The following is a 27,747-nucleotide window of genomic DNA, read 5'->3' on the forward strand; positions in this document are numbered from 1 at the left end:
AAGGGGGGCTCCCAGAATGCTTAAGAGCTCCATGGAAACTTACCTGAATCGGTAGGATACTTTAATAATAACTTATGTGATGAAGGAGGGCTGCATTCATTAGGAAAACAAAAGACTACCGTTGGTTTTTCTCTCCATCAATTATTCTCTCCTTCCCCGCATACGTAATAGCTGGAACCAATTTTCATTCTCTTGTGATAAATTATATTACAAAATTAAAATTAATACTGTGACCCCCCAAGACTATTGAAAAATAATCAAAATTATTTATATGGTTATCATTATGTTTGCATTTTTTTGTGTATAACGGAGCATCAATAATTTTCATACTTATATGTTCATATTAAAACAAAAAGAATATTTTGTACAGCAATTGTTTTTAATCTCAAATATGAGAAGATCCTGTGCCTGTCAGATGCTTGTGCCCACCTCCAGAAAAAAATCCTGGATCCACCCCTGCAACAACCTACATTGCCTAGTTGATGATGAACACATTTCCTTCTGATGTACTGCCTAAAAACTTAGATGAACAAAATCTCAGGATTATTCTTCTCATAATATGGTTAATCATTTCTACAGGAACAGTAAATTGGATTTCACCAGTGGTAGCCTCTGTTGTCCACCTCATGACAACATAGGAATTTTCCATCCTCACCCTCTGAAGCATCCTCACCTCTGAAGCGTTGTCAGGCTCCTATCACAATGGCACCAACTTCTTTCCTCCATCCTCACCCCACTAAGGTCAAAGAAAAAAAGTCTCAGACTTATGAGCCTAACCTCATAAATGTATCCTCAGCTTTTGAGCCTGTCCCAGCGTGCCTGCCCAGGGTTGTTTCAGAGGCAAAATACTAAAATAGTCCCACCTATTCCAGTAGCTATCTACCTGTGTACAAATAGATACCACTGGGTTGAAAAAAAGACAAATATGCCAGGAGAGCAAGTGTTATTCCTCAAATTACTATATCATTACTTTCTGAAAACATACTGATTTGAAAATGATATGAAATGAATGAGCAAAATCACACCATGCATGGATGTATTCAGCTAATCAAGTAAGATAGTATATATCATTCTCCATTGGGTCACAGTGATAACTGCAGACCAATTTAATCACTTCCTTAACAACATTTTCATTCAACTCATTGTTATATATAATAAATCATCATTAGAATGACTACTTAAATGTCTTATGCTACTGCTAATGGTGAATAAAAATTTCCTAGTTAATTATTCTAAAAGTCAGTTGTACCAACCCACTAGGATGATTGATTAATATTTTTATTTAACACTTAATCAGTGTACTACCAGTAATTATTTAAAAAATAGTGCACGGGTAATTAAGTATTAAAATAACGAGTTTGTTTGTTGTCATAGTAAATTTATTTTGATTGAACTGGTATTCATACAATTATTATAAAGCATAATAATCAAATTTTTGGCTAATACTCAGCAAACAGTGGTTCACTTTCAATAAAATAAACATTATTTAAAATAATTACAATAAACGCATCATATGATAATTCAGTCATATCCATTAATTCCTCTCAAAAACGTCACCATATCTGAAGATACAAAAACCTTTATATTGAGTACACAAACCCTCTTACTAACATGACTATGGCTGGAAATTACTAATTAGTAACAAAGCTGAGAAAATTATAAGGCAACTGTTGCACAGCACTCTAATACGTGGAGGAGGAGAAATGCAGAAAAACCAGGGGTTACAAACAAAGCATTCATTTCAAGAAATTGACAACTTCCCACAGAAAGACATAATGGAATTCACTCACCTTATAAATACCTATTACTTTGTTGTCAACCCATTTTCGATTTCAGTCAAAAATAAACTTCATGGAGATCAGAAATTAAGATACCTTATAGGTAGCACTGCTCAACAAATCAATACAATCCAATGGTTAGGGATATCAGTGACACACAATAGACTGATTCTGCACTCATGCTAATGTTGATGTAAAAATGGCTCACTAAAACTGAGAGAAAAATAATGTTGTGTATTTCATTATGTTGCATTGATTACAAGTCTGCTAAATGATAAACTTTCATTATTAGTATCATGGAATACTTACCACAGTATTCCTTGCGCATCACTACATACAAATTAGCACTAGTCAAATAAGAAGCCCTTGTCTACATCACAGCCACACTGGACAGCTGCACTTTTACCTCCAGATGCACTCAAACGACCTACATTGGGCTCAGGCCATAAAAACTAATTTACCTGGCATTCAACTGCCTTTTTGATTTTTCAGATCAGCAAGATGATTCTATTCAGGTTTTTAAAGCAAAATCTCACATTTTTGATTTTTTTAATCATCAGTCAAAATGAACGAACTAATCATCAGGACTTGTTCCCAATCTTTGGTACACATTTCTATTTTGACACATCACACATGGCTTAGTGGCTATTTGCTTTTCACAACACAGCTTAATAGTGGCAGTCACTTAACTAATAACCAATATATACAATGGAGTTAAACGGTCTTTACATTGAGATAATAATGGTTGGCACCATGGGAAATAAGGAATTGGGGGAAAAACCATAAATAAATATATATATTACAAATAAAGTACAACAATTTGCTTCCTTTTCAAATTTTTGAGCCAGTTGGAACAACAAAAATCACACAAATAATTCATTAGATGAGCACAGATAAAATAATCATGTACTCTCAAGCAGCAAGGAGAACCTACAAAGGGTGCAAAGGAAATTCAAATACCTCAAACAATAAAAGTTGTTGCAGTTACGGGAATTTCAGTTAGAATCTTGAGATCTTGTCTGAGGCTTGGGCAAGGAGGCATGGGAGGAAAATGGTTTCCCATTAACAGTGGGAGCACACACAGTTGTTTTGATGGCATTTGAAGGAGCATTCTCGAAGGTGTGAGGGATACTGTTGCTGTTTGGAGATAGGATGTGGGATAGGGCTGCATCTGGAGCTGCCAGCAGCTCTTCAAGGGCTTGAGAATCCTTGCGGAGGACAAGAGTAATCCCCGTCCTGTGCCTTGCCACAGGAAGGACGATATAAGGTGAGTTGGATGAAGGGGAGGAAAGGGACGCAGAAGCCGACACACCCAATGGGGAGGCTGGAGAAATAGCAGGTGGAGTAGCCGACGTAGAAGAGGATGATGAAGTTGACGCAGAGGAGGATGAGGTTGACCTCGATACTGAAGAACATGACTCCCTGACAGCTGATACAACTGCCCCTGTGGGGAAAAATAATGAGAGAAATGAGAATTTGATAGTGGAGGCAGTAATTTAAGATTCCCTTTGATATCTGAGAAATTATTATAATATTCTGTTACTTTTAAAAGATGGAAAAATATAATCCTTCCCTTCCCAATCTAAAATTGGAAACCATAGAAGGTGGTGTCATTTTCCCTATCAATGTTTTAACATATTTATGTCACCATATGAGCCAAGAAGCCGTACCTTCAGAATCCATTACTTGGTTGAATAATTTGTTTTTTGCGTTGATCGTCTGAAGAGATTGATCCCTAAGCAAGAAACATTGTATGTATTTCAAAGGTAGAAACATTATATGTATTTCAAAGGTAGGTAGATGGAAGTTTCTGCGATGACATAAATTTTGTGGAAGCTTATCCTTCAAACATTTACACAGCCTAAAGTACATTTAAATTGATTTCCTTCACTTATGCTGCCTTCATTCCATTCGTTCCTAATGCCTTAGGTTGGACAATCTGTCATCACCAGGGTGTAGATTTTATGGAGGTTCTGTCAAAAAAGACTTTGCCTAAATCCTGATGAGATGATTAAAGATCTAACAAAAACTGCCTAGAGGGAATTGGACAGCAGTGGATTTTTTTCTGATTATTCAGAAGAAGAATACTGTAATGAATGTAGTGATTCTGAGTCTAGCGGATCAGAGTAAGAGAAGAAAGTGCCAGAGATCCATTAATTTATGGTAATAATAGTGATTATAATGGTCAGCTACACTTCCAGATTTCTTTCTTATTGAGTACACGGCAAGATTTTGTGCATGTCAGTAAATGGCCACTAAAGACACAAATTCTTATGCTATAATTCATTTATCCATCTCTATTAGCACATGCAGATAATCAAAGGAGATTAATTTTATGAAATAACCCTTAACCCAGTGGCATAGCCTATGGGGGGTCCGGAGGGTCTGGACCCCCTCCCCCCAAATATAAAAAAACAATTATTTTCCCCTTCATAAAAGAAAACAAAACATAGAAAAATCATCAATTTTAAAAATATTTCTTAAACAAATGAAGTTTTTTATAGTAAAAAGTGTTAAAATTAGTCTAAAAACTATTTTTTTACTTTGTACCCTGCTTTTCAAACATTTTCCCCCTCCCTCCCTCCCCCTCCTCTTTCATGCCATATATAGATCCCATTCTCCTTCTCCCCCTCTTCCACTTCATTTCATTCTTCCCTCCAGCAAGGTTTTTTAAATACTCTCCCGTGGTTTCCAGCACTCCCTCCATCCAAACATTACGGAAATCTTACGGTCAAGACCTTACCTCTTAGATCCACCAGACTACTTAGTTCAAAAAATGCTCTCCTACGAACCTTCCCTAAATTCTTAAGAAGCTCACATGGCATATTGCTCACACCCACCGCTTTCCTAACCTTCATATCCCAAAGAGTAATATCAATTTTCAAATGCAAGATCCATGGTCCGAGATCATCTCCTCCACCTCACTTTCCTCCCATTCAGTCTTTCTGGTCTGTTCCTGCTGTCATATAGATCCTCCACTTATGTATTTCTTCCATCTACTCTGAATTTCATCTCGCTCTGTAACCATTCTCCCATATTTAACTTTAATATCTGTCATGAGTTTTCCTCTTTTGCCACTTGATAACAACTAAACCTAGGCATACAGCATACCTATCTCTTCTTCACACTGTCTTTTCCATTCAAGTTTCTCTCCCGTTCTTGGTTCCCTTGGTAATCGATTGTTCATTTCCATACACATCGTTTTGCCTTGCTTTGTGTCCTCATTCTTCCATTAACTAGCTGGTCATCTTAGCTCCAAGTGTTTCCTAATCAGATCAATTAGATCCACTGTATCTATTGATGTTCTTCTAATGGGGAACTTGCATGAATTTTTTTTATTTCATAGGCGGACAGAAAATTATTTTCTGAATACAACAAAGAAAACCGCATGTAAATCTGAGTTTTCCTTCGCGAGATATTTAATGATAAATATAACGAATTTTAAAGCGCGGGAAAAACTCCCTCACCCCCCAAGCCACTGCCGACGAAGCCTCGATGACGTCAAAGGTGCCTAAACACCACGCGAAGCTATTGTTGTGATTGTTTGTAATAGTTGCCAGCAGTTGTGAGAGCTTCGTTTGTTAGACGTGTTGAATATTTTATATTTAAAGATAAATATCCGACGATAGAGGCTTGGAAGCTCTCGTATTTTGCATTATTTATAATATTAATATCTGAGTAAGGGCATAAAATATAAAACTGGAGCAGTTAAACCAAAAATTTGATAATACCTAAATAACATCGTTGTAGGAGTCTGAGCCACGGCCATTGGAAAGGGGATACGTTAATTGTAAGTTGATGTTATCGACGGCATATCATTCATTTAAGTATGTAATTAGAACGATTTTGATGTTTACTAATGTCCGCTTAGCTTTTATATACAATAACTTCATCCGTTTATTCGTAGGTACCGGAGAATTCGTCGTTTAGGACTGTCTGTGCTTGTATTATGAGGTGAATTCCAGTCAATGCAACTTTTGCTCGCTGATTGGAGACATCTAGGAACATTTTTGTGCCAAAATAGTGTTATTTTCAACGTGACATCTCCCGTTAAGCTACTGCTAATAATCACAGTGCCAGTGGTTGTAATGCACAAAGTTTGACAAGGTTGAAAAATATCGGCCATGAGTTATCAGTGTTCCATCGTGATTGAATTGTAAAAAGTGCTACTACGCTATCGATAAATGTCTAACAGTAGTGAAAAAATTGTCAGTGGCGTGCTAATCTCCGTTGTTCACCGTAGATATGACATTTCACGATCACGCTATTGAAATAAAAACTGTGTGTGAAGTTTGTTATTCCATTATTTCAACGAATAGTAGTGAGAAATGTCACCTGTGTCACTTGTGTGGGATAATTTAAGGGTTTAAATCAGTGAATAAATAGTTGTATTCATCATAACGAGTTCTGTTATTGTAAGTTGTACGTGATGAATATAAGAATGTGATAGTGACATCCAGTTTTTGATAAGAGTATTTGCCTATTTCCCACTATATTATTATGGTATATGCTAGTATATTGTTTATGGATTTACCTATATTATTGAAATAGGTTGTAGCTTGTGTGTGTGTTGGCAGCGGAACCGATTCGCGATCTCACATGTGGATTGTGTGCAGACTGTTTTGCTGTGAATTCGTACCGTAGGGCGGAAAGGACTACCTTCTCCGTTAATCCGGCGTTGCCAAATTCAACAGCACAGCTTACTCTAATGTCAACAGCACAGCTTACGATCGTTATCCTCCAGTATTACAAGTTTCTTTTACAACTCGATTTGCCGCCGACGTATAGCAATAATTTGTCTTAACAAATTCCATGAGGGTCGTGGCATCAATTTTTGGTGTCCTAAAAAAAGGCTGGTGTCCTAACACCCCATGCCACACGCCTTTTAGGCGGCTTGCGGGGTATTATGTAGACGTAGATGAATTTCAGGTGTACTATTCGAACGAGTGGCAACGTTATCATCCATTTTTCTGATAACCAAAACACACGAAGTGAAACGCTTGTACTTCATCATCCCGATGCCGCATTATTAATATCCCAAGTAATAATCTAGGCACAATAGCAATAGGAAAACTTTCCCAAGAATAACAGAACAAAATAAAGTGACGATGAGCGGCTAAATACTCCCTCAAAACAAATTTTACACCATGCGCTCAGCGTATTTCCCTACTCCCTACGGTTGTTTAGGCACCTATGACGTCACGCCTGGCCTCGGCAACGCTCGGGTGTCTTCGCGCAGTGGTCGGCTCAGAGAAATTTTTCTCGATTTTAAATGCAATTTTTTTATTTCTTTTGATGTTGAATGGAGAAACTGAAGGTATTTTTGCGAGCTAATGTATCCATTTGACTTATTCAAAATAGTTTTTAGAGCAATCTACGACCCATGCAAGTTCCTCATTAAACGGAAGAATGGGGAACTTGCATGAATTTTTTTTATTTCACAGGCGGACAGAAAATTATTTTCTGAATACAACAAAGAAAACCGCATGTATATCTGAGTTTTCCTTCGCGAGATATTCAATGATAAATATAACGAATTTTAAAGCGCGGGAAAAACTCCCTCACCCCCCAAGCCACTGCCGACGAAGCCTCGATGACGTCAAAGGTGCCTAAACATCACGCGAAGCTATTGTTGTGATTGTTTGTAATAGTTGCCAGCAGTTGTGAGAGCTTCGTTTGTTAGACGTGTTGATTATTTTCTATTTAAAGATAAATATCCGACGATAGAGGCTTGGAAGCCCTCATATTTTGCATTATTTATAATATCTGAGTAAGGGCGTAAAATATAAAACTGGAGTAGTTAAACCAAAAATTTTACAATACCTAAATAACATCGTTGTAGGAGTCTGAGCCACGGCCGTTGGAAGAGGGATACGTTAATTGTAAGTTGATGTTATCGACGGAATATCATTCATTTAAGTATGTAATTAGAACGATTTTGATGTTTACTAATGTCCGCTATGCTTTTATATACAATAACTTCATCCGTTTATTCGTAGGTACCGGAGAATTCGTCGTTTAGGACTGTCTGTGCTTTCATTATGGGGTGAGTTATAGTCAATGCAAGTTTTACTCGCTGATTGGAGACATCTAGGAACATTTTTGTGGCAAAATAGTGTTATTTTCAACGTGACATCTCCCGTTAAGCTACTGCTAATAATCACAGTGCCAGTGGTTGTAATGCACAAAGTTTGACAAGGTTGAAAAATTCGGCCAAGAGTTATCAGTGTTCCATCGTGATTGAATTGTGAAAAGTGCTATTACGCTATCGATAAATGTCTAACAGTAGTGTAAAAATTGTCAGTGGCGTGCTAATCTCCGTTGTTCACCGTAGATATGACATTTCACGATCACGCTATTGAAATAAAAACTGTGAGTGAAGTTTGTTATTCCATTATTTCAACGAATAATAGTGAGAAAAGTCACCTGTGTCACTTGTGTGGGCTAATTTAAGGGCTTAAATCATTGACTAAATAGTTGTTTCCATCATAACGAGCTCTGTTATTGTAAGTTGTACGTGATGAATATAAGAATGTGGCAGTGACTTCCAGTTTTTGATGAGAGTATTTGCCTATTTCCCACTATATTTTTATGGTATATGCTAGTATATTGTTTATGGATTTACCTATTTTATTGAAATAGGTTGTGGCTTGTGTGTGTTGGCAGCGGAACCGATTCGCGATCTCACATGTGGATTGTGTGCAGACTATTTGCTGTGAATTCGTACCGTAGGACGGATAGGACTACCTTCTCCGCTAATTCGGCGTTGCCAAATTCAACAGCACAGCTTACTCTAATGTCAACAGCACAGCTTACGATCGTTATCTTCTAGTATTACAAGTTTCTTTTACATCTCGATTTGCCGCCGACGTATAGAAATAATTTGTCTTAACAAATTCTATGAGGGTCGTGGCATCAATTTTTGGTGTCCTAAAAAAAGCTGGTGTCCTAACACCCCAAGCCACACGCCTTTTAGGCGGCTTGCGGGGTATTATGTAGATGTAGATGAATTTCAGGTGTACTATTCGAACGAGTGGCAACGTTATCATCCATTTTTCTGATAACTAAAACATACGAAGTGAAACGCTTGTACTTCATCATCCCGATGTCGCATTATTAATATCCCAAGTAATAATCTAGGCACAATAGCAATAGGAAAACTTGCCCAAGAATAACAGAACAAAATAAAGTGACGATGAGCGACTAAATACTCCCTCAAAACAAATTTTACAATGCGCTCAGCGTATTTCCAAACTCCCTACGGTTGTTTAGGCACCTATGACGTCACGCCTGGCCTCGGCAACGCTCGGGTGTCTTCGCGCAGTGGTCGGCTCAGAGAAATTTTTCTCGATTTTAAATGCAATTTTTTTATTTCTTTTCATGTTGAATGGAGAAACTGAAGGTATTTTTGCGAGCTAATATATCCATTTTACTCATTAAAAATAGTTTTTAGAGCAATCTACGACCCATGCAAGTTCCTCATTATTTACTATGGGGAATTCTACCCCCATTTACTATACACCATTCTACACTGGGGCTCTTCACCCCATGCAGTGACCATTTTTAAAATCCAAAAAAGAGCTATACGTTTGATTGCAAACAAACCATGTAGAACCCCATGTCGCCCTTTGTTTAAATGTCTCCGCGTGCTACCCATTCCCTGTGTCTACATACTTTCTGTTTTATTATATGCCAAGTCAAACTTTAAGGACTTTGCGCTAAACTCGGATATTCATAACCAGGGTACTAGGCAGCAGGGAGACTTGCATATCCCATTTGTACGTACGAAGAAAGCTATCTGTGGCTTTAAAACAATGACTCTAAGGCTTTATAACAAGCTTCCGAAGAACCTAAAAGCTCCCATGAGTTTGTCGACCTTCAAAACTAAGTGTGAAAACTTTTTATTATCCAATTGTTTCTACTCAGTTGACGAATATTTATCTTTGTAACTGCCTTTGTATTTAAACTGCCATTTTGTATATAACTTGATTTTGTATTCATGACGTGCCATATACAATGTATGTACAGTACTTGTCGTCTGGCAAATTAATAAATTATTATTATTATTAACTTCTCTCCTACGTTTTCTTCAGCATTTCTTCTGTGATTTATGGTATCTTTATCCTTTAAAACCTACATATGAACATAAATCTTATCTGCTGTATTCATTATAACTCTTTTAATCGAATTCCACCCTTCCACTACAGTCTGCAGGTACCCATCTTCCAAATACTATTTTCTATTAGCTCCTGGCATTCCTTTCTCTTAGTCCCCTTCAGAACATTCAGGTTCCATTTTCTTCCCATTCTAATTTTCCTCATTTTCCTCTCCCCATTAATAAGTCTTTTGAATTCCGTGCTGTATTTCATAAGCTCAAGGTTGTGTTCTAAATCCGCATGCATAGCAGGGAAGTTGCAAGATTTTTTTTACACTATTCCTAAACCTTTGCCTTACAATAATACATATAATCTACCTGGTATATCCCTACATCCCCTGGACTCTTCTATGTGTGCCTCCTCACATAATGTTGTTTAAACCATGTATTTTATAAAAATAACTATTTCCTCCCATAAAATTCTAATGCTTACTCCCCCTTATTTCACAGTCCAAATCCAAAGTCTCTTATTTCGTTTCCATCCCTGCTTCTCTGACCACAGCATTCTAGTCCTCCAACCCACTATTAGCTATCTTTCTTAGACCTAATTATTTCCTCGAGCTTCTCAAACACACCCCCTACTTCCTCCTCCCAAGGGTCGCTAATGGGCATATATGCATACTACAACCACCGTAAGGTTGGTGGGTCACACCTAAATTTCTAACAGAATCCTATCGCTTACCTGATCTGTAATCACCACCCTTTTGCAGAGCTTCCCGCTTAATACCAAACCTACTTTGTTGACATTCAATTATATAAAACCCTGCACCCATGACTCCAGTAATCTCCACTATCCTTTCACATCACCTTACATAGTCTCAAAATAACTATTCCCCCTTCCTCCATTTCCCTATTGATATTTCATAGTTTACCCACCCTCATCATTGCCCTAACATTCCATGTTCCAACATATATCGTTACCTTCTTCTTCTCCATCTGAATTTGCTCTTTCTTGGATGTTGCCGATGATAAGTATCTGCAAGGGTTTATCATAATGGTGACCTCGAGGACTAAGCCAAACTGGCTGCCCTGAAAGACATCAGCCCTAGCTAAAGATAGTTGATGGGGTTCTCCCACATCCATTCTGACAGTGTTTTATACGTAACACCATCATGTAGACTTCCTGCTGCCTGGCTCTTACCCTTCAATCTATCTGACATGGGTGCCTCTATTGCTAGTAATTGAGAATTCAGCCCTAGGGGTCACAGTTATGCCCAAGCCATTCCACCCTCACAAGTTGTAGCCCAAAGGAAAGGGAATAGCAAAGAGAATTAAAGAATTTGTAATTTTTTCTTCTGCCATCAGATGAATCTTATTTCACATTTCCAATCTTGGTTCAAACTACAATTCATATTCTAATTTTTTTGCTTTTAAGGTAGTTATATTACTCAAATTTTTTAATGTTAAAGTATTATTTTTTTAACTTTCATTCCGTCATTCCTTCATCATTTCTCTTAACGCACAATTTCTATCAATGGTATGAGTGAATTCTTCTATGGAAGGTAATATTTCAAAAGTTATGGGTTTTCATTCTTTATTTTTCAATATAGCCATTCAACTTCAATTAATGGTTTCATCCTATTCTGGAGTAGTATGCTAAAAATGGTGCTTCATAAGCACCTTGTGGGATACTTATCAGGTAAATATGCGATCGAGTAGCTGTTTCCCATATTCTAGTCCATGTGCTTGTATAAAAATGCTTGCTGGCTCGTCCACCATTAGTTGTTGGACTGATTTTCAAAAAAAATGTTTACTACTAGTGATGGGTCGGTTCGATTCCTCGATTCTTCGATTCCTCGATTCTCGGCCAAGAACCGGAATCGAAAACGAGTACTTGCCAAGGCGAAAAATCAATTCCGATTCCAGTAGTACTTCAAACAACAAAATAAACGACCGCGTTTCCAACAGTCATTTGAATTTTCGCGCCACGTAATCGTAATAACAAAACACATATCTTCTTGGGATGTGCGAGTACTCGAAAATTCAAGTCGATCGAGTAGTTGGTACTCGACTCGAGTGTTTCGAGTCGCATTACGAATGTCGAGTCGAGTAGTTAATGTTACTGAGCTTTCGAGGCTAGTCGGTCCAGCAATCTGCCGACAGGAAGCGCTATCATGAAACTCATGTAATAATGCAGTTTTTAAAGCCGATAAGTCATTCTAATGCCTTGGCCTGGTAGTTTCAGCTTGCCGAATACCATGAACATGCATGTTCATTCCGAATACACTATAGTTGTCGACGTGGGCGCCGAATACCTTAACGCCAGCCGCAGCGGCCGATCGTCTTCCTACCCGGCGCACACTAGTCTGAAATCGGAAAAAGCTGGAATAAAGTCCAAAATTACCTTTTTGGGGATAGAGACTTGAAACTCAGCGTAAATACTCATAAATTATTACCAAATATTGCTTTATATGCCATTTCACATAAATACGAACCTTTAGTGAGATACAGAGGCCCAAGCATGACCAATTTTTCAATGCCACGCGAGATATCGTTTTTCCTCAAAAAATCTTTGAATTTATCCAAGTGGTTTTGCGTTGGTTTGAGTTTTATGGAATATAAAACGCAATATTCCTTTGATCTGGTGCTTTGCCTGTACTTTCAATGACGTTCGAAGATTTTGGCTCTCATCTGTCGGGTTTTACAACGCAAAATGGCCGACCCGTTTTTCACGTGAAATTTCACATAAAGTAGACATTATCTTTCGTTTACGAAAAATATAACTCGGAAAATTTGAACCACGATATAAAGTAGAGATTTCTAAAGAGTACTAATATGAAATCTTGAAAAAAAAGTTTGCGCCGAAGGAAATAAGAGCGATTTTTCAATCGCGCGTCAAGGCTGAGCTACACGCTGCGGAACTTTAAGGCTCGGTAACTGAGGCCGATTTTTCAAGTTTTTTAAAACATTAGTCTTGAAAATCGTCATTTAAAGCATAGATAATCGTCTTCATTGACTTAAAACACTAAACTGAGGATGTTAAAAAGGATTATGTATAGATCGACTTGACCATTTAGCGCATTACTCGAGTGAAAATTCTAAGGATTGGATATTTTTTGGAACCATCCCACGCATAAGAAATATGCCTCGGGTATTAAAGTAAAGTGAAGATATTAAGTCAGCATGCTTAAGAGAGAGAAAAAAAGAACTATTTCCGTCAAAGGCAACAACCAATACCCTTTTTCCCTTTCCACCTTCGCCGAGGAGAGTCGCGCGGTAGGGGGAGTTTTCACACCACAAGGCTCTTTTAGCCTTTTTTATTACTGCGACCGTCCGATGTGATATTCATTTGTAGCGTTTAGTTTCTTTCTTGAACTTAAAAAAAGCAAGAGATTTTAAGGCTGATTAAATGACGTGAGAAGTATAGCATTTTTTTGGCTCTACAAAACTAAAGTTTAGTTCTATAGTTGTTCGCTTCGACCACTTGAATTTCATGAAGATTCAAGATCCAAAAAAATCGTTGATATAATTTTTAATAAAAATTCCAAAGTCTCCGAAATCTTGCAATTTTGGTGGGAAAGTACTTGCCCAATAACACACATGTGTAGCAAAAGGCAATTTTCTGCAGGCAGTAATACTATAACATGGACACGTCAAAACCTGCTGGCTGAGCATGTAGAATAATTGGTTTTTCTGCTTGAGAATTTGAAAGGGCCAAATATTACATGATTCATATACGTAGTATGTAATCTTTATTACAGATATGAAAATTTCTGTACTCAGGTATGTTCTATTTTGAAATTTAGCTATTATATTTTAATTACATAGTAATTCTTTGAAAGATGTTTTGTCAACTGACTTTCACAGAGTAATATGTTTAAAGTGGTTTTCTTGTTGCCTGGAATTAAGTGATATTTTTCTTGGTGCCTATGGCATCAGAATCGATGGAATCAGTATCGGTAGAATCGGAATCGAAATGTCAGAATCGGAATCGGGATCGGAATCGATAAAATTTTGGAATCGACCCATCACTATTTACTACCAAAGCTAATTTAGAGAGTAAACAAATCCTCAGACTCATATGCACTCTGAGCCTATTAATTCACATGCAAAATGAAACAGAACTAATTATTTACATTCATTGCTTCCACAATATTAATTTGTTCAATTCAGTTTCCTTGGAACTTATTCCCAAGCTATTGCACCGGAAAAAATTTCTTTTTTTTAAATTAAACTTCTCAATAACAAAATTAACAATAATGAATCCGCTTGGTATTCACCATATCACAGTTTTACTGTAGTTAAAAACTGAGTCAAAATAAAAGTTAAATAAATAAAAAAACTATGCATGCAATTAATAACAGAAAATATCAGCAGGAACTTACCTAGCACATTTGCCCTGCGCCACTCTGGAATTTTAGGATTTGTGAGTGGCCATAGATCATTTGAGCCAGCTCTCCACCGGGCAACGACTTCGGCCCTCCCAACATGAACACCCTTGGTCTCTCCACTCACAAGAAGGCAGGCTAAAGACCTCACTTCAGCACAACACTGCTCGTTAGCACAACCACTCAGATATGCACCCCTGGGTCCCAACCCAATCACCATTTGATGCACCCACCTCTCCCCTTCCTCGACACCACCCCTGAAACAGTTTGATCCACCTCCTGATCGCTCGCTATACCCACACATTTTATTATGATCCGGATTCTCTGCACCAGAGGCCTTTATACAGTCAATCCAGTCTTGAGAGTTAAGGGTCACAATAGGCACCGCACCTTCAGAAAAATAAAATAGCATTGCTTCTAAACATCGATTGGATAATATGATTAGCCATACAAGAATTTTCCTTCCTCCACAGATAAATACATTCTATTAGACATCAGAAAATATTGCAGCACAATAAAAATAAGATTTCTAATAACATTATTAGGAGCAGCAAGTTATCTATTAAAAGTTCATATTAAGCAGGACAACAACCTAATATGTATAAATTTCTTACATAGTTGAGCAACCTGAATCTGAACACCCTGAATCTGGCCAAACATTCATGAAGTGAAGCAAAAATTTAGTTATTAAAAACATAACCCTGTCTCTATCTTTAGTCTGATAATGCCAGTAACTATGATGTCTACATATGTGCCTAGATTGCATTTTTGGTGGAACTGGGGATTGCGTTCCTAGCGCTGAGGAAATACGATGGGTTGTAAGAATATTTTTCAAAAAGCTCTTCTCCACCTTAACTGATAGGTCGTCATTACTCCTTGGCGAAACAAGGATATGCTACTGATTTCACATACTGATTTTCTTGAAAAATCAAACAGATTAAGAAGCTGCTGATGCCACAGGTATATTTTTATGAGCTGAAAAATGGCATTATCTATTAATACAATACTTGCTCTTTATTTTGTCTAAGTTTCAGATACTTATAATGGTTTTAGGTGCCATTACATTACAAATGCCGGGCATCAATTTTACAAGACTACCACTTAAATGGTGCATCTGTCAATTGGTGATTTATTGAAGTGTATTCAAGACTTGCCCGAAGAAAAATAAAAATCTGCATGTGACCCTAAAAGTTTACCTGATTTTTCTAACACAGATCCAGAACTTGGCAGTACATGCTGGGAGTAGACAACATGTGACTCACCTATTTCAAATGAGGACGTTTTCGGTCAAATTTTCCATATTGTGAGCTGTTCGTGTTGTCACAGATATTTAAAGATCATACCCCCAATGCAGAATATTGTGCGGAATAAAATGAAAGTTATACACTTTATGATGCTTCTATGCACATTTTCCGCAAACACTTAATGCAATCGAACTCTTCAACCCAACGTTCACTGTGTTTTAATACAGTCTAAAATGAATTATTGAGCATTTCATTTACTTAAAAGCCTGTTTTCCAAGCACTAACTCATGAAAGAAGGTCACGCTAAATTGGAAATTTTTGGTATCACTAAGCCTTTGAGAGTATTGAACAGCAATTCAAACCATTTTGCCTTCCACTATCCTTTCACTCCCTTATCTCATTATCATTAATCACACGATCATATGTTCATCAGAATCATACCTTATATTTATAATCCATTGTCTTAAATATATGGAATTGGGTCATTCCACCCAAATTTGACCTGATGTTTGCTACTTGGTCCATCAATTTCAACCAAATTTGGCAAATCATCTTCATTTTATCAGAAAAGAAAACCCCTAGATCATTTTGTGCTCAATGCAATGGTTTACAGGATATTGCAACTTTATAAAATTCTGCTTGATCAATGACCCAGTTAGCACAGCCCTACTTTTTACAATAATGAACAGCCCCAATATCAGCTAGTTTTTTACAGCTACATTATCCTAAAAACAATGACTTTAAAATATGAGTTCAAAACACTTATTTTTTGCTCAAGCTTTTTTTTGGCTCAGAGCCAAAGACTTGTTGGGTTACCTCGTTTCATCCAATAGTACAGCCAATCCATCAAATTCACACCAGCCATTTGTGCTTTACTGGAAAAAGATGATGAAGCTGATTCTGGACAGGTGGAGTTGGATGATGAGGAAAATGAGCAACATCTTGCAGATCCACAGCCATTAGAAGGTGAAGACGATGCTGGGAAAAAACGGGACACCACAGCACCTTCAGATGACCACTCAATGGTCTTGGCAATTTCTATCTGGCTTGGTGCTCCTTTACAGTTGGCCCTCCACTCTAGATATTCTACTAAACCATTGGGTGGTGCAGACTTTCCAGAGTAGCCACTGGGCATTGCCATGCAAAGACCTTGCTGAACCTTAGCACATGGTACAGGCACGTCCAAAGCAGACTGCAAAGAATGAGCAAATATGTTTTAGTCTGAGAGAAGTTACTCCAGAATTAATATGTAGTTTCCAAGTAGCTTGGACAACATTCTTCTTATAAATTCACATTATAAACAGGAAATACATACTTTATACTTATTAAACTTAAATTGATTGAATAAAAAGGACGTTATGAACCCAACACACCCAAATGTAGAGTGATAACCAAAGCATTACAATTTCCAGCACAAAGAGAAAATCGGATCATTCAAAAGACAAGGAATAATATGAGCGTTGAATATGCCATGATATGCAACTAAATGTTTGAGCCTGGAATATCCAGTAAGGATTTGGGATGTGCAAGTACTTGAGTCGAGTCTATGGTACTTGACTTAAAGACTTCGAGTACTGCCACGAATGTTGAGTCTAGTCGAGTAGTTTCTGTTATAGAGCCAGTAGGACCAGTATGTTCAAAAATTTGCCGACAGGAAGTGCTATAATCAAACTCGTGTAAGAATCAGTAGTAAAGTTGGTCAATTGTTTAATTTCCTATGCTTGGGAGTTTCAGCTGGCTTTATGCATAGCAGTCAACCACTATAACAGTTGACCTAGGTACCAAATAGGTACATTTTTTCCACTGTGGCAGCCAACCCTTTTCCAACCAACTTGCTGCATATTCAGAGTAATCAGAATGGAGGAATGCCGGTAACTGATGGTGTGCATACTTCCAGTATCAGCGGCTGAAAGATAGCAGAAGGAATGAATTTTGAACATTATAGAGGAAAATTAGGGAGATAATTGTGGTCTTCAATATTTCCCGAGATGCAAATCTGGTCGGTTGTATTTAATCAAACACTTCTAATCTGCAGTTTTTTCAGAAAAAATTTCCAAATTTACATTTGGGTTTCATATGCCTAAAAGATGTTTGGGTAGCCCATTGAAGTTCAAGTCTTTCAGTTTATCATTGGTATTAAATCTGGTCATCAGTGGGCTAGTAGGTTACTCTAAGGTATTTATTCATTCTTTATCACACAAAATAGATCATTAAGAGTTTGGGGCTATATACGATATGGTGTGCTGTCTATACTTCTGTCATTCACAATACCTTTGTATAATGAAATCGAAAGGACTGGGAAAATGAAGACTTTTACATTTAGGGGGTTTGGAAGATTTTACATTTAGGGGGTTTGGTGCATGCATGTGCTGTGCCGGTTGCATGAGTTCCTGTAGGTTGAAGACATGTGTTACAGATGTAGCAGCAGCAGAAAACCTCTGTTAGGACATATTGAGAAGAGACGAGAAATTCTAAACGTGGATTTGGAAGTGAAACTTAATACAGACAAGCAAAAAAATAATTTCCAATAGACAAATTTGCGATTGAGAAGTAATTTTCCTGACTAGGGCCCATGTGCAAACTTTGCCCAAAAGGCAGAATTCTGATCATGGCTACTGATGATCATCCATGTCGGCAGCTCCCGATAGCCTCAACTGCACTGATAGAAATGGTATTCTCAAAAAACCCCTACCAATACTCATTAGTGCAACCAATAACTTTGTGACGTTATGCTTTTGTTGTTAGGAGAGTGACTCCCACATACAAGGCAAGGGCCCTTGACCAATCATATTTCACACTTTGTTGCATTAAACAAATACAGCTCCATAAATTCCATACAGGACTTGGCAATCTGCGAAGAAGTTTAAAGAGATTATCATTGTTTTGTGAGATATTTACAGTGTTTATTTATCCTACGTACTTAATTTCTTATTCCCATAGGGGTGATGTGTTTTTACTTTGGAGATTTTGCTGTATTTAACATTGTATTTTTTTCTAGCCAATGAAAATAAGCGTGTATAGTCAAGGATTCAACAGTCATCGATGATGAATATCAGCAACTTTTGGTGCATTATGTATTGTAATTTTCGAGTATAATTGTCTTGAAGAGGGCTCTGTCTGCTACATATGTGGTCACCTATGTATATAATTATTTTACTCTTGTGATTAGTTGTGAAAATATTACTTTTTGTCTCAGAGAGCATCTCCAACCATGGTAAGTTTACATCATCAGCATTAACGTGTGCCGCAACTCCACGACTTCAGGGGTTATTATTTAATACGAAAAACATTTTTGCTTGAAATCACAGTTGGGGCCATTAGAATACATTTGATGAAGAAACACCTAGGTTACAGATGTCATGGAAGGAATTATTGCGAGTGTTGTGATTGTGATTTTGTGTGACATACCTTGCGCTATATAATGTCAATTTTTTTGTAACAATTATGGAAGAGAATGAATGTTTGCCTTTTGATACCAATTGCATGTTACTTCAACCAATTTTGCGATGATATGACTCTGACCGAATAGATCAGATCAGGGTAAATTTGTGATAAATATAACTGAAGGTATGAAAACTATTCCCTGTTCTAGCTAACCCTTTCTTAGAATGATTTCACCGTCAACTTTTTGTGTTACCAGTATTTTTTTAAACCAAATACCACATTTTATTTTCAATAATTTACTCTTTTATATAAATGACTAACAGTTTTTTTAAGCACAGTGGCATTTTCAACGGATTTCTAGCATTGGCAACAACAAGGTATTAAGACTTCAAGTTTAGAAGTCCATTACTCATTACACTAAAATTTCGTTTGAAGATTGCTTACATACAGAGCAAAATGATGAATTCATTTCAAAGTATTTTTTAAAATGTAGTTTGCAACAAAATGTAACCATGCAAAAACCATTGACAATATAACCCCTTCACAACGGATTCCTGCGGCTAGGATGATAATAAAATAATGGAAAGGTCAGGCTTAATTGCCAAGGAGTGGCCCTAAGGTCTCGCTAAGCTGGATCTCAGGCTGGGCCTGAATGCATCCGACAATGACTACCTCAGTGGTCTCTTCCCTTTCCCTGCGACGGCTACAGCCAACGTCTGGTTGTTTGCATTGAAAAATCCACGATAGCTGTACCCGACGTTAGGTTGTCTATGCATGAAAATGCTCATCCGATCCACCTGACGTTTGGGGTGAAAGGGTTTAGTCCTGTAACAGAGTTCCCACCCTAACTAAATTATAAAATTCACGGTTTTTTCCAGGTTTTCACGGTCTAAATTGGGTCAAATTCACGGTCTGTTTGATAAGCCATTTTAGGAAGAAATATTGATCTCATAAAAATCACTGGCAGCACGTTAACTAAAAATATAGCAAACGCGATAAACGCCGGGAATGCAAAATGCAGCAATGAAAGTGCTCTTATGACATCGCCCATCGTTGGCAAAAATTAGGGCCGGCTAAAGGTTGTGAGTGAGAAAATGGAGGGTGACAGGGAAGTGAAGAGGTGTCCGATTCCTCGCCAGGGTTAATGATCACTTTGGTTAAAGGTCATCCAATCACAGCCTTAAGGTCTGAGTGTCGTCATGACACACAGACCAATATTTGCGCTTCGAATATACGTGTGCAGATAAATGCGAGGACAGTATTTGCGAGTGACTGCCCTATTTTTCTTTTGATCTGTCAATTGTAGATCTACACTCAAGTTTGAGAGGTTTTTAAGGTTTCATGATGAATTTCACGGCTATTTCCAGGTTTTTTCATGGTAGATGAAATTCACGGCTTATTCACGGTTGAGTGGGAACCCTGAGTAAGGTGTTAGGTTAGAATGGTGGATGAAATTCTGGATTGCTGGAAATGAAATTTATTGGCACCGATATTGGAATTAACACATTCACTACTGCTGATGCCAATTGGCATTGTGCCGTGTTCATCGCAGAGCTGCCCGACACCAATTGGTATAAACAGAAAAATAACTTTGCTCCTCACCAAATTACATTAATTTGGTGCCGCAGTGAATGTGTTAATGAGTGTGAGGATCTATGAAATGCCATTGGCATTCATCTGAAATGTGGCAGCAAGTTGAATTTTCAATTGGCGTTGCTGCCTTTGCCCATAAGCAAATGCTCACAAGAAAAGGTATTAATTTGCAGAATGAAGGTAGGACAGTAAAAGGTATTCTCATTAAAAAGCCCATTCTCTGCTGCTCACAAGGTGTATTGAAGTAACGCAGGAAGTAAACAGAAAGTGCAAGAAAATTTTTCAATAACGCTGCATCAATCTCACATAGTAGACCAGTCACTTTTGTTAAAAATATAGTTCTAATATAATATGGTTTCAGATACAAACTTTACATAGTCAACCATGGATACCTTAGGCCTCTTCTGATGAGTTATGTCAAAGCAAAACAATATGTTATATTTGTAAAATGAAGGAATAACGATAACGTAAAAGACGTAACACTATTGAAACGGATTATAGTGTAATATTAGTGTAACATTGACAAAGTTAAATAGTGCTTCGACAACATAAATTTTAAGTTTTGAGTGTTTATTCATTCACATGTTATATAAAAAACATAAAATGTGAGCAATCCAATCTCTCTAGCTTCAGAGATTATGATTTAAATTCATCAGCTTGGGCCAACAAGGGTTAGCAAAACTCTACCATATTGCTTTAAAAGTGTTGCTAAGCTCTACCGTGTGTTTGTAAATCATTGGTAGCTATCGATGAGTTTACCAACTGCTGTCCGCGGGATTACCAACAATCGTCAGTATGACGTGACCCCAGAATCACTCATATAACCAATAGCTGTCACTAGGTTACAACCGATGCCGAAAATCATCGGTAACATGTATAGAATTCTGCCCCAGATATGTTAAATTATTTCTGAGGTTTGTAATAGGATATTTTTTTGCATGTATTATGCATTGGAAGGAACCCAAAACCATTACTTCATTAAACTGAGGCTTATGTAGAATTACACTAAATGAAGATTCACGAAGAGGGAACTCTCCCCCGTAAGATAAATCTTTTTATTCTTTACTATGTATCTGTGTAATGAGGTGTTAGGGTCATTCCATTTCAAATCAACCAGATCCTGACACCCACCGTCTCGGATTTTCATTAAACTTGCCATGATCATACATTCCCGTATGATTAGAGATTGTGTACAATTTTAGCCTCCAACTGTCGATTGTTTATAAAATATGCCGGATATGAATATATAATGCCGGACTCGTGATTTTTTTTCTCAGGATCTTTGCTGATACATTAATGATTACTTAAAACTGACCGATGAGTCTGTATTCGCATGGCCTTTCCCTGTGGATGCTAACAATGAAAAAAACGGTACATGTGAGATTTTTTGGTAAACTTTATTTTTTTGCAGCTGAATTACTTCATGCAGTTAATATTTAATGATAATCTTAGGATCATTATGGACTACTTAGCTCTAGAAAAAAATCATGACTTTTCATCGCACAGGAATGGAGTTATGGATGAAATAAAAATCACCATGAGTTGCACGTTGCAGCACTTCAGGGGTCACACCCAAATTTCAATTTTTCATATTTCATAAACAATCTACAATTGGAGGCTAAAATTGTATACAATCTCTAATTATACCATAATGTATGACCATGGCAAGTTTCATAAAAATCCGAGACGGTGGGTTTCATTTGGTCAAAATATTTGTTGATTTGACATGGAATTACCAGATTTTATATACCCACCCAAGAGCAAGAAGGTGTTTTTATAAAATCATATATGTACATATATATATTAATATTTCAGGAATGCATTTTTCCCAAAGTAGTAACTTACCAAAGCATGAACAATCACATCAGCTGCTCCACGATCAGACACAGAAGATAGATGGTCACCATGGACTTTACGGTGGCCTCGACAGTTAGCAAGAATGGAGTTGGTTTGTATTTGAAGAAGCTTAGGCTGACTCTTATTGGGAGAATGCTTTTGCATCGGGAGGCAAATATACACAGGTACATAATAAGAGGGGCTGTTCACTGAAGAATCAAGCAAATTAGTTTGGTGCATTGATTCTGCAGGCTCAACAACCTGTAGGGGTAATATAAGAAACATTCATCACGTAACCAGTATAAAATATTGGTGCAAAAGAGCATTTTAAAATCACATTGATCAGAAGCCAATTCACTTACAATACAAACAAAGTGGATGGGACGTCATTAAAAAGTATATTTTTACATTTTTTATTTCTTAATAAGTTAATGCAAATTATTTATAAACTCCATCTGCTGCCTTGAAACTTATTTAGCAGAAAATCTGATGAAAAAATGCAGCTTCCACATTACTAATTTGCTCATTTTTGGGTCCCATGGATATAAGAATACAGTGGTTCTAATGTAATTCTAGACAGGTTTTGTCATTAAAACTCCATCAGTTTGGTAAAGCTTAGAGCTGTACGTTAGATAAACACAAAATTAGATAAATTTATTAGCCTATTTGGGCAGCACATTTGAGGAAAAAATACACAGCAGTAGGGCCATCCAGAAAAGAATTTTGAGTTAGCAAAGCAGGTCTTCATGAACATGAAAGAGCAGATGAAAGGATTTCTGTGTAATGTCATCTTTTTTTTCAAGCGAATTTAGGACTAGATAGTCCTTCCTTACAATTTACTTGCTTGACAATCACATACATAAATGCCCAAATAGATGGTAAACACACCCAGGCAGGATTTGAATCAGCAACCTTTAGGAAGGCAGACAGGGACATTACCCTGGCATCTCCGAGGCCAACAATTTAAGATTGTGAAGCAAAGAGTTTGATAAGGAGGTTTGTGCATTACAAAGAGCAAATGTGTGGAGTATGAGTAAAAAGACTTGAGGCGTTCAAAATGTAGGTGCAAATGAGAATGGAGAAAGAGAAATAGACAAAGAGGAAGCGGAATGAGGAAATGTTAGACATGGTGAATGAGGAGAGGAAACTTGTTGATGAGAAAAGGAGGTACCACGATGATCTAGATGGAGCTAGTATTCATTGGAAAAACTACATTAGAGGGAAGAACGACATAAAAGGAGGAAGAGAAATAGGATTTATGGATATCCTGAAAGGGGAATTGGCCTTGCAGTGAATTCAGGAGAAAGTTCCTTGAAGGAGGGTAAGGAGACAGATTTCCAAAATGATTCACGTAAAACTTCCATAGCCAGTAAACTACTTAAATAATTAGTGAGATAATAAATGTGAGATTGATTACTTACCCCATGTGACTCACAGCCATTCAGCCCTGCAAATATTAAACCACGTGTGGGCCTGTCCATGTCTTGTCTTATTACCCCAAGGCACTGTCTTCTACGACATCCCTCAAAGGAGGAATCAGCAGTCCAAAGAGAATTAGAAGGAGCTCTTGCTTCAGTAACCAAGTTGAGCTGCATGACTTTTGGTACAGCTCCCTTACTGTTATCTGCACCAGAAGTTGGTAGATTAGGTTTGGAGGTATGGTAAGACATTGCCCCTTGTGATGATACTAATAGATTCTCTTCCTGGTTCTCTTCTTTTTCCACATGTGGAAGACTCAGGTTATTGGAAGATTGTTGATAGAATGGGGGAGGCGAAGGAGACATTGTCGATGGAGGAGAAGTACGTCCAACAGAAAGGCATACTTCTTCATTGTGGCATTTTTTCTGGGGAATATCCTTCACCTCAAGGTTTATCTGCTTGTTAGCTGCAACTTCTGGGTTCACAGCGCCACAAACTACTTCAGCACCATCTGGGTAATTAGATAAGATAGAAAGCAAAAGATGATCATAAATACCTATTATGCACTTTTCAAATTCTTAGTATATGTCCAGATAATCAAGGGCACACCAAAACAAAAACACACTGCAATATTCCATACAGCACCAAGTACATCCTATGATTACTCCACTATGTCAATAAAATGAATCCACCAATACATGGCATATTCCATCAGCTAGAATTGTTTTAGTCACATGAAATATTGGGGAATTTGTCCAGTAATTTTCTGGTTACAGTCAAAACTTTATTGGCACATTATGAGCACAATCTTAATAATGCGCACACCATAATTTAAATGTGTCATTAAAATAAAATGCATTAAATATGTCCGAAATCTTGGTCACATGATGCATGTACCAGCAATTAGATGCATAAGTTAGTCACTAAAATTTACAAAAGGTAGGTACTCCAACTTGAGCATATTCAATGATGCAGCAAACATTTCCATTATGCACTGGAATTAGGACATCCATGCGTTTCAACTTTTACAAAACTCACTTTTAATTCAATTTTAAGCCTATAAACACAGCAAAGGCTTTAAAAACATGTATTTAATTTTTTAATCATTATAGCCAACATTTCCCAAAATGAAACTTATTAAAACAGATTAAAAACTTATTCAAAATGAGGTGGCAATTATAAACTGACAGCAAACCCATCTGTGGTGCGGAAAATGACACTGACATTGAAACCAGTCATCACTTTTAATGAGTACCACTGTTTCATTCATATTTAACACTATCATTCCACAAAATAACACCCAAATCCTTCATCTTGAAAGTTCCATTAAATTATAGCTTGGACCAAAAATATGAATGTCCATTCAAAACTAAAATGTCTTGAAGTAATGCCCGGTTTGAAATGGATGTATATATTTTGAATTCACATATACACAGGACCACCTCATTTTGATAAGTTTCATAGGTTAAGTTTTAATAAGTTTCATTTTGGGAAATGTTGACTATAATAGTTTTAAAAAATTAATTATACATTTTTTTAAGTCATTGCTGTGTTTGCAGCACACATTTCAAAAATTAGCACAAACCAACTATCATTAAGTAAATCCACTCCCACATAAAATTGAGCACTGACAGCACCAAGGGTCTTTCTAATTCTCGAGTCAATTTAATTAAAATGTATACAAACAGTATTGCCCTTTTCATTGTACAAACTGTTTTCAAACAAAGGATTTTGTGTCAATAGCATAACTCTCAAGTAATATGCCTCAGTAATTACATCTTTTTATTCCCTACCATAAGATACCTTAGATGCGAGTTTACATACATCTGGCTTCATACATACTCTATCTTAATCATCTTTCTGCATTTCTACTTTCTTTTTCAGTAGCAATCAGGGTTGCTCCTTGAATGAATTCATTCATTTCCATTTTTCTTTAGTGAGCTAATGCAAAACATGCTTAATTCAGATCCTCCTATAAACATTGGAGCTTTATTGTGTGCACGTTCATTCCTTATATCCATCAATTCAAAAATAGCAGTGGCATACCAAAAGTCAATTGATAGATAAATGATATAAGATTTCTTTAATTCAATGGAGTTCATCCTCACATGGTATATCAGAACCCAATAATAAGAAACTCTAACATTTTAAACTACAGTGTATTTAGAATAAAATAAATTTTTACCACATTCTTCCTGGCTGTCTCGTCCTGATTCATCAGAATCCCTTCCAGTAGGAGGTCCAGGATCGAAATCCATCTCCAGGAAGTCCATTTCTGGAGAAGAACATCTAGGAGGTGGAACATCCCCTAACCTCCGCCCAATATTGACCATTGCGTCCACATTAGCCACATTGTCTGCTTCTTGACCATCTACGCCAAATAAATAGGGTAGATCGGCCACCCCTTCCCTATCTCCACGATATGTGTAAATGCAGCACTCGTCAGCTGAAAGTCCATCATCTTCCTCGTCTTCCACATCTCCATCATTATCAGAATCACTAGAGAGGTTGACTTTTGAATCTGAGTCTTCTTTCTTATCTGGGCACTTATTGAGATTCGGCTCAAAACCAGCGACATTATTCCGTATATACGAATCAAGTTGGAAATCATTGGGGTCTTCAGTTTTGTCATTTACATCGACCCCTTGAGCACTTTTAACATAACCATTCCGCTGTCTAGTTGGGCCATTAATTTCATCTTCGTCTGATTCGCTAACATCTTCTTCATGAACTGAATTACCAAGGCGGTGAGATGTATTCACTTTATCATGATCAAGTATCCTTCTTCTTCTGCTCCTTCTCATACTATCAGCATTGTTCAGCTTGTCAGAGTTGTTAACACTTGGTATGTTGTAAGGGATACATTTTTTCTTGCGTCTGGCTCCAAGTTCACGACTAGAATCGATTGATGATGTAGAGGCATCTTCTTGTTTACCGCAATCGTTGTTGTGCTTCGCGTCACCATTAGTCTGCGAATGACGCTCTTCATCGCCGTTTTCCATTTCAAAGGCAATATTCACGCCGTGACACTACAAAATAAGAAAAACACGGCTAATTCAATCAATCTACAATATACTAATTCCATTTTCTTAACATTACCACGCTCACAAGCTTCACACAATCTTCTAGTAAAAACTTACAACAAAAACACACCCACGGCTAAGGATATTACGACGAAAGCGTAATGCAAAGTAATTACCTGAGGTTATCCATGATTCCAATTCCAGTGATAGATAATGAATTAAAACTCGCCTCTTCCTTAGATATAGATCCTTTAAAGTAGCACGCTTGTCCGTCAACGTTAATTACGATCATTAGAGAACACGATCTCCAAAGTTATCCCTCAAACGTTTTCACCGCCATGTTGTGTAACGTGACGTCACAAAAAATATGAGCCGAGAATGCAAGCATGGGCAACAGCTTGAAATGGGGTTGATGAGAGCACTTCGATCTGGATGGACTTTTCATGCTCTTGACTCAATTCCACGAGGTGTATACATACACAATTATTTTTAAACTTGGTATGTTCGTAAATTACCATATAATTATATTTCTTCTATGCTGAAATTCTTGGTTTAATTTACTTCAGCGTATGCGCGAAAGCCAAACATGTATGCATAGTTGGAGAATTTATCTATTTTCCACAAAAATAGGTATTTACCAATACTAGTGATATTATATATTCTAATCAACATATTTAACTTAAATGGAGAAACTCCAATTTTAAAAATTCATCCAGGTATATGCGTGGCATGCCAGTCTCACTATGCAATTTTAGCTAGTTTGCTGTCACACTATGCAATCGCCTTGTTTGTTATAAGGTAGGCAACCTCACACGCAAACTTGTTCGAACCTCGGCTATATCGCCCCCATCACATTCGGAATTCACATTCTCCCTGTACCTACAAAAGATTAACTTATTGTTCGCTCCATAGAAACTTTTGATCGAAATATCGCAGAAAACTGAAAATATGTTTTGTAAAAAAAAATTTTGGACTCATTTTCATTCC

General features: G+C 37.2%; 1 protein-coding gene across 1 annotated transcript; it reads right to left on the reverse strand.

Annotated features, from left to right (window-relative positions):
- Positions 1–1,830: 1,830 nt before the first annotated feature.
- Positions 1,831–27,141, reverse strand: LOC124163740. Its single transcript, XM_046540816.1, has 7 exons — positions 26,937–27,141; positions 25,923–26,766; positions 23,740–24,248; positions 22,328–22,579; positions 16,322–16,697; positions 14,259–14,651; positions 1,831–3,222 (listed from the first exon to the last, which is right to left on the reverse strand). Exons 2-7 carry the CDS (start codon positions 26,737–26,739, stop codon positions 2,774–2,776), a joined length of 2,796 nt encoding a protein of 931 aa, XP_046396772.1. The 5' UTR covers positions 26,740–26,766; positions 26,937–27,141; the 3' UTR covers positions 1,831–2,773.
- Between the last annotated feature and the right edge of the window lie 606 nt (positions 27,142–27,747).

This window comes from Ischnura elegans, chromosome 1, assembly GCF_921293095.1.
Source record: "Ischnura elegans chromosome 1, ioIscEleg1.1, whole genome shotgun sequence".
In the NCBI taxonomy this organism is placed as follows: Eukaryota; Metazoa; Arthropoda; class Insecta; order Odonata; family Coenagrionidae; genus Ischnura; species Ischnura elegans.

What these genes read in the sequence shown, in the direction of transcription:
- LOC124163740 (XM_046540816.1), bottom strand. Translation starts at nt 26,739, where the DNA reads ATGGAAAACGGCGATGAAGAGCGTCATTCGCAGACTAATGGTGACGCG. An exon ending in ATGTGATTGTTCATGCTTTG is followed by an intron (nt 16,698 to 22,327) that starts GTAAGTTACTAC and finishes CATTCTTTGCAG; the next exon opens with TCTGCTTTGGACGTGCCTGT. An exon ending in GTACTATTGGATGAAACGAG is followed by an intron (nt 14,652 to 16,321) that starts GTAACCCAACAA and finishes ATTTTTCTGAAG; the next exon opens with GTGCGGTGCCTATTGTGACC.